Source organism: Schistocerca piceifrons, chromosome 2 (assembly GCF_021461385.2).
Source record: "Schistocerca piceifrons isolate TAMUIC-IGC-003096 chromosome 2, iqSchPice1.1, whole genome shotgun sequence".
In the NCBI taxonomy this organism is placed as follows: Eukaryota; Metazoa; Arthropoda; class Insecta; order Orthoptera; family Acrididae; genus Schistocerca; species Schistocerca piceifrons.
This window is the reverse complement of record NC_060139.1, coordinates 276,662,969-276,678,147: the sequence shown is the minus strand read 5'-3', so window position 1 is coordinate 276,678,147 and position 15,179 is coordinate 276,662,969. Positions and strand designations below refer to the sequence as shown.

Sequence of the window (15,179 nt, the reverse complement as noted above, 5' to 3'; positions counted from 1 at the left end):
TATCCATTCCAAGAGGAATAGAAACTGTTTTCAATGTCGACAGTTTTCCAACACCATATTAGGCATGGCAATGTGTTGCGTGCTTTTGGTGTTTCCATCACGTTTGACCACATTGTATATTTTGTATCTGATATTATCACTATTATTATTATAATTAATATTAGTACTACTAACAGCAACAACAATATCCCTATTATTAACACTATTAGTTCTTAGTTAATACGGTTATTCACCCTGCTTTGCTTCAAATCATTTTTAACTCTATTACTTCAATTTTATTACTATTTGTCATATTGAAATTATTGTCATACCAATCACATTAAACATGAACAAGTGTGGAATTAAAATGGCACTTTCACACTGTGATACATCTCACATGGTGCCAGAAGTGTAAGTGTAAGTGTAAGTGTAAGTGTGTGTGTGTGTGTGTGTGTGTGTAATCATATGCATGCACATCATTTAACAGAAGATTTTTGTCTACATTACCTTTCGCAATGCCAGATCATCTTCTACCTGCCCCAGTTCGTTGAGCAGGCTCTCCCACACTTCCCTGCTTATTGGTGCTGTGTGTCCTTCCTCAGGATGCAGTTCTTCTTCACTCACTTCTGGCCTAAATGAATTTCTTAAGTAGTTTGGTGATTGTACAACACGCAAGATGTTTGAACAGTTTGCTTCAAGCACGTAGGCTTGACACCACAATTTTAGAGAACAAACTTATACTTCCAAAACAAGAAGCATCATGCCGATAAAAAGAGTGAGGAGCAGTGTTGAATTTCAATTATAGTGTGAAACAAACAACTGCATTAGAGCATCAAATACTATCCAATAGGTTTAGCTATAAGAATGTGAATCTCTAAGGTGTTTTGAATCCACAAATCAACTATACTTCATTTCAAACATACACTCACAGAATAAAAAAACATATTCTTCTATGAAATTGTACTTAGGCACATCATTTCAAGCTAACAAATCTGGCTATAGCAAAATGTATGAAAACTGTGTGCATAATTGATATAAACTATAACAATATTATGAAAAGGGTGCCTATCTGTGACTCAGCAACTCTGCTATATGGTGTGTAGCAACTTTCCTTTTTACAATATTGTTACATTCCATACTGGATTTTCCATTGTTTAACTGACATAAACTGGTACTCATTACACACATAATAGACTAAAAATGGTAAATGCAAACATTTTTAGGAAAATATGAATAAATAGCACCATGCAGAAGGCAACACATGCATATTAATTCAGGTTACTAAAAACCATGTTACCTACATCTACATAAACACAAAGCATGTTAGAAAGATAAGGGTTGTTTGCTTATATTTAAATGATGGCAGATCAGAACTAAGCATCATAATGCAGTGTTATGTATGATTGTTTAGAGCTGTAGAAGTAATTGTTTTAATTCAGTTGTCATTCAATTGAGGATGAAAGCAAACAACAACGGCTTCAAAAATTGTTAAAATTGCCAGTTGGGAAGTGTGCTGTAACTTCATCTTGAGATGCATAAGGACCTACAGCTGCTTGAATTCATTAGGAGTTGTGCATAGTTTAAGGGGTCTAGATTAATGAGTGAAGGAAAGGTTATACAATGGTTTCAAGAGTTTAAAAGTGGATGTCAAATGTGCATAACAAAAAACAGAGTGGCAGGCCCAGTATCCACACTGACAATGCTGTGCAAATGTGGATCACTGACAGTGATGTCATTGACAACTGACGCTCTAATTGACACATACTGTGAGACGCTTACCAAACTGAGATATCCTGTCCAAAACTGATGGCATGGAAAACTAATCTTAAGCATTCTTCGGTAGCACCGCATTTCAAAAGTTTCTCTTCTCTTTTCATTTAAACTGTTTATTGGCTATGTTTCACTTCCATACAAGGCTACATTCCAGACAAATACGTTTAGAAAAGATTTCCTAACACATAAATCCATATTCAATGATAACAAATTTCTCTTCTTCAGAAATGCTTTTCTTCCCATTGCCAGTCTACATTTTTATATGCTCTCCTCTCTGGCCATAATCCATTATTCTGCTGCCCAAATACTAAAACCCATCTACTACTCTAAGTGTCTCATTTCCTAATCTAATTCCCTCAGTATCACCTGATTTAATTCGATTACATTCAATTATACTTGTTTTGCTTTTCTTGATGTTCATCTTACATCCTCCTTTCAAAACACTGTCCATTCCATTCAACTCCTCTTCCAAGTCCTTTGCTGTCTCTGACAGAATTAAAACGTCATCAGTATACTTCAAAGTTCTTTTATTTCTTCTCCCTGAACTTTAATTCCTACTCCAAATTTTTCTTTGGTGTCCTTTACTGCTTGTTCAGTGCACATATTGAATAGCATCAGGGGCAGTCTGCAACTCTGTCTCACTCCTTTCTCAACCGATGTTTGCTTTTCATGCCCGTCGACTCTTATAACTACCATCTGGTTTATGTACAAGTTGTAAACAGCATTTAGCCCTGCTACCTTCAAAATTTCAAAGAGTCAACATTGTCAAAAGCTTTCTCTAAGTCCACAAATGCTATAAATGTAGGTTTGCCTTTCCTTGCCCTATCTTCTCAGGTAAGTCGTACGGTCAGTATTGCCTCACCTGATCCACATTTCTCCAGAATCCAAACTGATCTTCCCCAAGGTCTGCTTCTACCAGTTCTTCCATTCTTCTACAAAGAATTTGTTTTAGTATTTTACAACTGTGACTTATTAAACTGACAGTTCAGTTCACACCTATTAGTAACTGCTTTCTTTGGAATTGGAATTATTATATTCTTCTTGAAGTCTGAGGGTATTTTGCCTTCTCATACGTCTTGCTCACCAGATGGATGAGTTTTGTCTTGGCTGGCTCTCCCACGGCTATCAGTAGTTTTGGCAAAATATCGTCTACTCCCAAGGTCTTGTTTTGACTTGGATCTTTCAGAGCTTTGTCAAATTCTCCTCACAGTATCACATCTCCCATCTCATCTTTATCTACGTCCACTTCCCTTTCTATAATATTGCTTTGAAGTTTATTTCCCTTATATAGACCCTCCATAATCTCCTTCCACCTTTCAGCTTTCCCTTCTTTGCTTAGGACTGGTTTACCACCTGAGCTCTTGATATTCATACAGCTCCTTCGCATTTCCCCAAAGGCCTCTTCAATTTTCCTGTAGGTGGTATCTAACTTTACCTGGTGAAATATGATTCTAAATCCTCACATTTATCCTCCAGCCATTCCTGCTTAGCAGTTTTGCACTTCCTGTCAATCTCATTTTTTAAATATTTTTATTCCCTTTGCTTCATTTTTAAATTTTCTCCTTTCATCAATTAAATTCAATATCTCTGGTGTTATCCAAGGCTTCCTACTAGGCCTTGTCTTTTTACCTATTTGATCATCTGCTGCCTTCACTATTTCATCTATTAATGCTACCCATTCATCATCTACTGCATTCCTTTCCCCTGTTCTAGTCAACCATTGTATAATGCTCCCTCTGAAGCTCCCAACATCATCTGGTTCTTTCAACTTAAGGTCTCATCTCCTTAAATTCCTACCTTTTTCCAATTTCTTTATGACCAATAAATTGTGGTCAGAGTCCACACTTGCACCTAGAAATTTAACATCTGGTTCCTAAATCACTGTCTCACCATTATATATTTAATCTGTAATGTTCCATTGTCTCCAGGTCTCTTCCATGTATACAACTTTCTTTTATGATTCTTACACCAAGTGTTAGTGATGATTAAATTATGCTCTGTGCAAAATTCTACCAGGCGGCTTCCTCTTTCATTCCTTTCCCCCAGTCCATATTCACCTACTATTTTCTCTTCTCTTCATTTTACTACTATCAAATCCCAGTCCACCACCATGATTAAAATTTCATCTCCTTTAACTATGTGAATAATTTCTTTTATCTCATCATGTATTTCTTCAATCTTCTCATCATCTGCAGAGCTAGCTGGCACATAAACTTATACTACTGGGGTAGGTGTGGGTTCAGTGTCTTTCTTGGCCATGATAATGTGTTCACTGTGCTGTCCACGGTAACTAATTGCATTCCTATCTTCTCATTCATTATCAAACCTACTCCTGCATTACCCCTATTTGATTGTGTTCACCTGACCAGAAGTCCTGTTCCTCCTGCTACTGAACTTCACTAATTACCACTATATATAACTTCAATCTATCCATTTCTGTTTTTAAATTTTCTAACCTGCCTACCCGATAAAGGAATCGAACATTCCCCACTCTGATCCATAGAATGGCAGTTTTACTTCTCCTGATGATGACATCCTCCTGAGTAGTCCCCACCCAAATATCCAAATAGGAGACTATTTTACCTCTCGAATATTTTACCCAAGAAGACGCCATCATCATTTAACCATACAGTAGAGCTGCATGTTCTCAGGAAAAATTACGGCTGTAGTTTTTCCTTGCTTTCTGCCATTTACAGTACCACAGCACAGCAAGGATGTTTTGGTTGATGTTGCAAGGCCAGATCAGTCAATCAACCACACTAATGCGATTGCAACTACTGAAAAGGCTGCTGCCTCTCTTCAGGAACCACTCATTTGCCTGGCCTCTCAACAGATACCCCTTCATTGTGGTTATACCTACTGTATGGCTATCTGTATCACTGAGGCAAGCAAGCCACACCACCGACGACAAGGTCCTTGGTTAATGGGGGGTTGTTGAACCTGTCCGAGCAATTCAAAACAAAAAAACAAAGCATCACATTACTTTACAGAAAAACCTGGTATAATTTTTTATGACCAGAGGGCCCATATGTTTTAAATATTCTTCATACTTCTGGAGTCACTATGCAATGCATGGCAAATGATCCTTGCTACCAATACAAGAGATTTTTTGTCCTATTCCATTTGTGTAATGAGTGAGGAAAAAAGACTCACTCTATGTCTCACTGTGTGCCCTAATCTCAATTATCCTATTAGCATCCCAAAATGGGATGTACAAAGACTGCAGTAGAACTGATGCAAAGACTTCCACAAATACTGGTTCTCGTAATACTGAATAGCGTTTCGCAAGAGTAACATTGCTTCCTTACAAAGATTCCCCATTAAGTTGCTTGAGCATCCTGTTATAAATTTCATGGTATACACAGTGGCTTCTTGGTAAAACGGTAAAACTGAGATAGTGAACTCAATGGTAAACTTAATAATAAAGTTTGTCTACTGCCCTCTGAATTGAATTTTCACTTGGCCAATTTACATTCTGAAACCACAGCCACTTCAGGGCTTTAGTTGTCATTTAAGGGCTGTCACTGATATTTCATCATGCCAGAGAAGTCTGTTTGTAAATTTTGTTGATTTATATTCTATATTACACAAGAAAGCTTCTGTCAAGGCAACTTATAAGAACTCCATACACTGGAGCAGTATTCTAAAATTTGATGCTGAGGCTGATCACTAAATATTTGGTGATTAAACTATAAGTGCTTGAGTGTACTGGGGCTATTGTCTAAGAGAGATTTCCTCCAGCCGACTGGTGCTTTTTGGTATGTTCTAGAATTTTAGTGGTGTTTCCTACATATATTTGTGGGCAAAAATGCTAGATTTATTGCGAAGTCCACCACTGCTTGCTCCAGCTCACCTAGTTTGTCAGCTAATGTCCGCATGATGTCTTGTACTATCTGCTCCAGTACACAGCTAGGGCATGGAATCACTTTTTTTTCTCAGCCAGCTGCAGTTGTCACGATGTGCTGCAGGTCTGGTCCCCCTCCTGTGGCCATTATGGAATGACTGGCAGCTTGTGGCAGGCAGTGTGCTACCCCCACTCTCACTGGGGAGAGGGGGGGGGGGGGGGGGGGGGGAGCCGTGCACCACTATGACTGCTGCCGGCCGGGGGTGGCTTATGCTGCTCGCTGTGCCCCTAGCAGCCAGCTGTTGCTGTGCTGTTGGCTTCTTCTTGATGTGTCGGCTGTTTGTCAACACCCCCGACTTCTGTGCCCTTATTTTCAGCTGGTCCTGGTGGATCTCCACGTCAGATTTGTACTTTCCGGCTAACCACACACTTAGTGCCACAGTTTGTGCCCAGTGGCAGTACCGTTGTTTCACATTTGCATTCCCATTGTTTCACATTTGCAATCCCATGGGTGCGGGTTTCTGCACATTTTCACAAACAGAATTTCTTTTGCAGTACTTGACCTTGTACCACCACAACCCCACAAATAGCCACACAGGTGTTGTCTTCTGGTTGAACTTTTTATGCAGTGGTGTCCACCGTTTCTGGGAGCCCTTTGATGATGGCTTCTACCATCCCCTTCACTTGGGTTTGGCCCACAGTTCTTCAGAGATGACATGGGCACTTAAGATATGTTTAGCTGCCTTCCAGTCATCCTTGTCCTGGAAAGAAACTGTCAGTGCCATGTTACAGGTGCTGGTATCCACCTTGAATTCACATTTGGATTTCAGGCTGATCTCTTCCCTCATCCCTTTTCATTGCACCCTCCCACTGTCATGTATGACAAGGCTGAAAGTGCACTGGTCTCCTGGACATATTTGCTAGGGAACTGGGTGAAACCTCATCACATTTTCCCAGCAGTTCATTCCTATCTCTTTCGCATTGTCTGCGGCTGCATCCTCACTGCTGTGTACTGCAACCTGTGGCTCTGCAATGCTGTAGCCGGTCATCCATTCAGCCTCCTTTGCACGTGTGTTCTTCATTTTATTCCAAGTGCCTTTATGTGGCTTCTCAGAACTCTTGTTTCCTCCTCCCGAATTTAGGATGCAACAACTGCCGGTGTCTTCAAAAAGATGCTCCTTGCTGCCTTCCTCTTGTCCTCTCTCACCGAGCTCCTCATTTGACGGCCTCACCAAGTGCAATTAGTTGCATTCTCCCCTTACTCCTGATTTTATTCATTCCCGGGTATTCATTTTGCTAAACAACTGAATAATGGGAGGGGCTCCAGTAGTTCACACTAATCTTGTAATAGGGTACTATCAGCTTTTTTGTTTTTTGCTACAGAGATACTTTCATGCAGACTACAGCATCATCAGCAAATAATCTGATAGTGCAGTTGATCCTACCTGATGAATCATTTATGTACGAGGGTCATTCAATAATTAAAGAGACAAGTTGGTCTGGGGAAAAAACCGTTAGTAGGACAAGTTTGGTACTTTTATGGCTTTAAGTTGGCATCGCTGGGATGAGCCCTGATCAGCTGATGTATCAACATTGTTTTGTTTACAATCTCAAAAATACATTTCAAGACAGCGAGTCTGCTTGAAACGTCCACATTAGTTGAACAATGTTCCGTTTTTTTGTTTTTTACTTGCTGAAAGCAAGAAACCAGTGAAGATATACTGTCTTAAGTTTTTGGTAAAGGTTGTATTAACCGTTCAAATTTTTACAAGTGGGTAGAGCAGCTCAAAAATGGTCACGACTCAGTGACTGATGAACACTGTTCTGGCCAACCAGTTGCAATTTCAACTCCCTCACTTGAAAGTCAAATTGTTGACATTATTCATGCCAACAGTCATGTGACTGTGGAAATGATAGTTGATAAGGTTCAAGCTAGTACTGGTACAGTTTGTAACATTATCTGTAACTAGCTGATGTGCTGCAAAACATGTGCAAGATGGGTCCCAAAGGAGTTGACGCCACTAAACAACGAAACAAGGTTGCGAGTGTGCACAGACCTAAAGAACGTTACGAATGAGAAGGTGAGGACTTCCTCAACAAAATTTTACTTTGCGATGAAACCTGGGTTTACTATTATGACCCAGAATCAAAAAGACAAAGCATGGAGTGGAAGCACACCAACTCACCTGTCAAGAAAAATTCGAAGCCCAAGCATCAGCAGGAAAAGTCATGTTGACGGTGTTTTGGGATACTGAAGGTCCAGTTTTTTGTGATTATCTCAAAGAGCAGCGTAGAATGAACAGCCAATACTACTCAGATTTGCTTTTAAACAAGGTGAAGCCAGAGATGAGAGAGAGACGTCGTGGATCTCAGAGGAGAAGTGTGATTCTCCAGCAAGACAACACACACCCTCATATTGCTCAACTAACCCGTGAAACAATCGACAAAATGGGCTGGAAAGTACTGCCTAATCCCTCTTACAGTCCTGATTTAGCACCTAGTGATTTCCATTTGTTTGCTGCACTGAAGGAGGCATTATTAGGAAGAGGTTGCAGGACAACAAGAATGTGAAAAAGTTTGTGGGAAATTGGTTCAAACATCAGGATAAAAAGAGTTCTTTGCAGCCGGATTGAAAAAAGCTTGTAATCCATTAGAACAGGGGCATAAATGTTCAAGGGGATTATGTCGAAAAGTAGAAAAAGTATTGTTTTGTAAAAATAAATGCTTTTTACTCCGGAGCAAGTTGTCTCTTTAATTACTGAATGACCCTCATACATTGAGAACATATGAAGCCCTATTACACCTCGTTATTGTTTTGATTCTGGTGAACATTAACATCCAATGAAATGTTCTGGTTTATATTAGTAAAGTTGTTTCAAGCCAACCACATAATTCTGAAGGTCATCCATATGATCTCAGAATGCTTATCAGCTGACAATGTAGTACAGCACCTTCTGCAAATCTAGGAAGATGCAACCTGCCTGTTCACCTGCATCTGATATTTGCACGTCATTTTTCACATAAGGTGTTTTTATCTGAGCTTGTGCTCATTCTTTGAGATAAGCTTCTTTTTGTTCAGGAACATCACAACATTCAAACTAAAAATAATCTGTAGGATCTTTCGGCAGAAAGACTTTAGTAAAATTAGTTTGTAGCTACGTGCATCTGATTTTTAACTCCTTATTTAAATGGGAGCGACCTGGACCCTTTTCCAGCCTCGTGGGATTGTTTACTGCACGGTAGATTCTCAATAACCAGGGACATGGAAAATGGGTCTAATTTTGCATTACAATGAATGTAAAAGTTAACAGATATTCTGTTGGGTCCTGGTGTCTTGTTTGCTTCAAATACTCTGAATTGTTTTTCAATGGTGTTAGTCCGTGTTTCCATACCTATCATTTGCAAGTGTTGTGTGTGTGTGTGTGTGTGTGTGTGTGTGTGTGTGTGTGGAGGGGGGGGGGGACAATCAAACACTGGTATAATAATATAATCACATGCCACATGTTACTACACTTTTAAATGTGGGATTTAAAATGTTTAGTTTGTGCTTGTTTCTTTAAAAACTGGGTGGAAGGTTTGAATCCATTTGTTGGTTTTACATATGATAAGAACTTAATACGATTTTTTGATAGATATTACATTAGGAGCTGACAATGGAAATTACTGTATGCTTAATAAATGCTTAGTTCATAGCTGATAATTGAGTATACGTCAAAAACAGAAAATAAAGTTCAGATTAAAAAAAAATGCATGCAACAGTTATCAGTATTATGAATAAGAAGCAAGTTTATAACAATGTTGATGTGGGATAGATACGAATAAGCAACAAACACACTATTAAGGAACTGTCATTCAATTACATGTAAAATGCACCTGCAAACCATGAAATGTCTGTATGGTAGTGAGTCTTCTGCTGATGGTAGGTCAGCATGAAGAAGGAAGCTCCACTCTTGTAAAACTTTAGCCAGCCTATCCAAGCCACCATGGTGGAAGTGAAGAATTTTATACTGGCTTTCACGTGAAGCAACTACCAACTGGCCACAGGTACATTCTGTATCATTGAAGAACAACCGCAGTGAACGCATCTGGCCTAGAATGAAGGAGGATAAATATTTTATTACACAAGCTGCAAAGCTTATAAATACAAAACAAAGATAAAGAATACAAATAAAAAAATTACTGAATAAATTTACCTGGTCAACCACAATGTACAAAAATGAATGTTAAAATTTACATTCCTTTTCTATAGTTTTCAAGTAACTGATGGAGAATGATGTGGAAAAGTTGTTTATTTGATTCAATAGCACCTTTTCTTCCCTTGTAATGTGCATAGGATTCAGGTACCACTTAGGAAATAACACCAATCACTGCAGTTTCAAGAGTACCCATTACTAGGGTTGTACCGCAAAATTTGGGGAACAATGCAATGAGGCCAAATGATATGAACAAGCTGCCTTTTTCAGGACCTAATATTTATGACAATTTCAGTCAAAACTGAAGGGGTTTCCTCAAAGAATGAGCTCATATAATCTGTATCAAAGGAAAATTCAATCAACGAAATTAATGGTGGCCATTACTTACCTTCAGGAGTGAAATGTGTAGTACTGATGACAGATACATATATAAGTAAAACTTAACACAATACCTAGCTTTCGGAATTAATAATTGCTTCCTCAGTGGGAGGGAGAGGGGGGGGGGGGGAGGGAGAGGGAGAGAGAGAGAGAGAGAGAGAGAGAGAGAGAGAGAGAGAGAAGTTGGGAAAGGTTAAAAGGAAGGGGAAACCACTGACCCCAGAATGAGTGGGACCCACATGTTGTGAAGGCGAAGTTAAACAAAGATGACGCCAGGGACTGAACAGTTCTGTAGTATTTAAGTACATGTAAAGTAATAGAAACTTATTGAAGAAAAGACTTTTTAAATATTTAACACCAAATCTGCTATCAACTTACATAAAACAAACATTTACAAATGTCTTTTCTTCGATATCTTAGAGCTGCACAACACTAAGTACTGAGAAGTTTGTAATAGCAACTTACTTAGATCGACAGAAAAGCGACGACATTTGTGTGTCCTGCGAACAACTGGAGATGCAGTCTGGCTCTCAGGAAAGTTGAGATTGTGACGCAGAGCCAGCAGCTCAGGTGAACTCATCCAAGTAGGAATATCATCTGGAAACCAAATAATTGTTACATTGTGTATGATTGCAATCCATACAAACAATCCATGTATCAGGGCCAGTAATGAAATCAAACAATGGAAAATCCAGGGTGGAGTAATGACAATATCATGAAAAGTATAGATCATTACCCACCATATAGAGGAGATGCTGAGTCGCAGACTGGTACACCAAAAAGATGGCTATGCATTTAAGCTTTCTGCCAAAAGCCCTTCTTCTAAAGTATAACACACACACACACACACACACACACACACACACACACACAGTCTGGCCTCTGAGGCTGGACTGCATACAGCTACTGCACCTGATGGGAGAAGCAATCCACTGTTGTTGGGGGTAAGGAGGAGACTGTGGTGAGGAGGAGGAGGGATACCAGAGTATGTGGGAGCATGCAAGGATGTGGGGGGAGGGAAGCAGGGAAGAAGAGAAATATGGAAGGGAGAAAAAAGACTAATGGGTGCATTGGTGAAATAGAAGGCTGTGTAAAATTGGAGTGGGAGCAGGATAGGGGATACGTGGGTGAAGGACAGGTGCTAGCGAAGGTTGAGGCCAAGGGGTTATGGGAACATAGGATACAGGGGTAAGGCATAGAGACAGGTGGGTAATATACAATATGTACAAGAGCCAACAGGGAAAAATAAAGAGTGGACGACCAAGAACAAAGTACTCAGATTAAAAAGGGTGTAAAACAGGGATGTAGTCTTTCGCCTCTCCTGTTCAACCTGTACACTGAAGAAACAATGATGGAAATAAAAGAAAGTTCCAGAAGTGGAATTAAAATTCAAGGTGAAAGGATATCAATGATATGATTCACCGACGACATTACTATCATGAGTGAAAATGAAGCGGAATTACATGAACTGCTGAATGGAATGAACAGTCTAATAAGTGCAAAATATGGACTGAGAGTAAATTGAAGAAAGTTGAAAGTAACGAGAAGTCACAGAAATAAGAACAGCAAGAAACTTAACACTGGGACTGATGGTCTTGAAGTAGATGAAGTCAAGGAATTCTGCTACCTAGGCAGCAAGATAACCAATGATGGACGGAGCAAGGAGGACATCAAAAGCAAACTAGCAGTGGCAAAAAGGCCATTCCTGGTCAAAAGAAGTCTACTTGTATCAACCTTAATTAGAGGAAGAAATTTCTGAGAATGTACGTTTGGAGCACAGCATTGTATGGCAGTGAAACATGGACTGTGGGAAAACTGGAACAGAAGAGAATAAAAGGGTTGGGTTGGGTTGTTTGGAGGAAGAGACCAAACAGCAAGGTCATCTGTCTCATCGGATTAGGGAAGGATGGGGAAGGAAGTCGGCCGTGCCCTTTCAGAGGAACCATCCTGCATTTTGCCTGAAGCGATTTAGGGAAATAACAGAAACCTTAATCAGGATGGCCGGACGTGGGATTGAACCGTCATCCTCCCAAATGCGAGTCCGGTGTGCTAGAGAATCGAAGCATTTGAGATGTGGTGCGATATAAGAATGTTGAAAGTTAGGTGGGCTGATAAGGTGAAGAATGAGGAGGTTCTGCGCAGAATGAAAGAGGAAAGGAATATGTGGAAAACACTGACAAGGAGAAGGGACAGGAGATAGGATACTAGAGGGAGCTATGGAAGGTAAAAACTGTAGAGAAAGACAGAGACTGGAATACATCCAGCAAATAATTGAGGACATAGGTCGAAAGTGCTATTCTGAGATGAAGAGGTTGACACAGCAGAGGAATTTGCAGCGGGCCGCATCAAACCAGTCAGAAGACTGATGATTAAATAAAAAAAAAAGGAGAGAGAGAGAGAGAGAGAGAGAGAGAGAGAGAGAGCGAGGAGGAGGAGGAGGAGGAGGATACATTGCAGGATGAGTTCCCACCTGCGCAATTTAGAAAACCTAGTGTTGGTGGGAAGTATACAGATGGCACAAGCTATGAGGCAGTCATTCGACTGAAGCACTTTGTGATGAGCAGCATGTTCAGCAATTGGGTGGTCTGGCTGTCTCTTGGCCACAGTTAGTCAGTGGCCATTCATGCGGACTGACAGCTTATTGGTTGTCATGCCCAAGTAGAAAACAGCACACTACCTGCAGCTTAGTTTGTAGATTTCACAGGTAGCCTTGCCTCTGATGGGGTGGATGGCACCTCTCACCTGAATGGAATAGGTGGTTGTGGAAGGATGTATGGGACAGGGACTAGCATGGTTGCACAAAATTAATCATCATAAAATAAAAATCTCTATGATTATCTGCTATGTTTATAGTTGTGTTCCTGTTTATGTATTATTTGTTAGCCACACACCCTGTGTCTTCTAACAAAGGCTTGCATAAAGCCCCTTCCTTTCTTTTATCCCCTGATAGATTTTCTTGGAAAAAAGAGATTTTGAAGCCAGAGATCCATTCATCTATTTACCTCTGTCAATATGTCAGCTCAGTTCTGTGCCAGATGTTCTTGTTCAGGCAACTGGGAAATAAATGTTCCTCCTCTGTCACAACCATTATCAATAATTATTTCTCACTTTCATTCTCAACAGGATTTTTCAGGGGATTAAAGAGGAATATAAGATGTAACACTGATTTACAAACTCCAAGCTATAATATATATTTTTGAGAGAAAAGAAAATTTCCTGTCAAGAAGAGATTAATGTTAGACTGACTGACACATAAGTGTCCCCTCTGTGTTTGCTTTGCCAAATCACCTCTGTTTTTGACATCTTCGTAGTCATCTTAAGACATAGAGTTATGCCTCTGCCTTTTCCATCGCCACAAAGTTTATGCTCATTGTTTCCTTGGTTGATGTGTGAGTGTCCTTCCTTTCAGGATTTTCCTAAGTAGTCTTCCACCTTTCATTCTGTCCATATTTGGGCCCACCTCTCTTTTTATCCAGTTATTTCCTCAATAATAGCATGTACACATCAAACATCTTCATTCATTATTGAATTTTTTCTTCTGCACAACCTTTCACTCTTCTTGTCTCTGCTGCTTGTATTTTGATGTTCTCTCTCTTTTTATTTATATGAGTTTAGCTTCCAAATTCCAGTTTAATAAAATTTATTTTTGTATCCTTTTGGATTTTGAAGTTAAGCGTTCTGTTTATTGTTCCAGAAATTGTCCAGTTAGCTCATTATTAATTACTACTTTCAGCTGCACTGGTTATTTATCTACAAATGCCATAACATTAGTCTTTTGTCAACAAATTTTAAGACTGTACTCAGCACACATCTAGTTTAACTGACATACTGCTAACTGGAAGTCATCTTCACTTTCTGGTATGTGGTGCAAGCAAGCATTCTCATCTCACTGCTTGACTGATTTTTATATCATTTGTCCTCTTCTCCCCAATGTTCATTACCACTTTATGTTTCACAATTATAAGTTTTTGATAGACCTTTATGAGATGTGATTGGTAATCACCTTCATCATTATTGCCCACAGTTAATTTTGCTCAATAATGGAAAGTTTCTTTAAAATCTATAAAACTGATGTTGGTGTTCTGGTGTAAAGTCTAGTGCCGGCATGTCTGGTAGGGTCATAAGAGCAGAGAAGGCTGTGAGATGGCGTCAGCAGAAGTACGCTGACCGACCCCTCTCTAGGATGACAATGAGATGGTAGCACCATCTACGGCTGAACTCTAGCCAACTTACGAACTCTACAGCAGTGACTTATGAACAGTATTACTGGACTTGTGTTGGAGTTGTATACACTGAAGAGATTGCTTATGTTTTATATCGCCCTTTGCTTGCGACATACCAGTGTAAATTTCTCAAAGTTTGGGATTGTCATTTATCTTGTTGTTGTTGTGGTCTTCAGTCCTGAGACTGATTTGATGCAGCTCTCCATGCTACTCTATCCTATGCAAGTTTTTTCATCTCCCAGTACCTACTGCAACCTACATCCTTCTGAATCTGCTTAGTGTATTCATCTCTTGGTCTCCCTCTACGATTTTTACCCTCCACGCTGCCCTCCAATACTAAATTGGTGATCCCTTGATGCCTCAGAACATGTCCTACCAACCGATCCCTTCTTCTGGTCAAGTTGTGCCACAAACTTCTCTTCTCCCCAATCCTATTCAATACTTCCTCATTAGTTATGTGATCTACCCATCTAATCTTCTGCATTCTTCTGTAGCACCACATTTCGAAAGCTTCTATTCTCTTCTTGTCCAAACTGTTTATCGTCCATGTTTCACTTCCATACATGGCTACACTCCATACGAATACTTTCAGAAATGACTTCCTGACACTTAAATCAATACTGGATGTTAACAAATTTCTCTTCTTCAGAAACGCTTTCCTTGCCATTGCCAGCCTACATTTTATATCCTCTCTACTTCGACCATCATCAGTTATTTTGCTCCCCAAATAGCAAAACTCCTTTACTACTTTAAGTGCCTCATTTCCTAATCTAATTCCCTCAGCATCAC

At 39.7% G+C, this 15,179-nt stretch overlaps 1 protein-coding gene across 2 annotated transcripts in view; it reads right to left on the bottom strand.

The window, feature by feature from the left end:
- LOC124777464 (TBC1 domain family member 16) overlaps positions 1-15,179 on the bottom strand; it is a 99,921-nt gene that overhangs the window by 74,120 nt on the left and 10,622 nt on the right. For both annotated transcript variants that reach the window (XM_047252887.1, XM_047252888.1), the window contains exons 4-6: positions 10,633-10,764; positions 9,470-9,686; positions 487-610 (exon numbers count right to left, since the gene is read on the bottom strand). In XM_047252887.1, the coding sequence (XP_047108843.1) occupies positions 487-610; positions 9,470-9,686; positions 10,633-10,764 (473 nt within the window). The remainder of the gene's footprint in view (positions 1-486; positions 611-9,469; positions 9,687-10,632; positions 10,765-15,179) is intronic.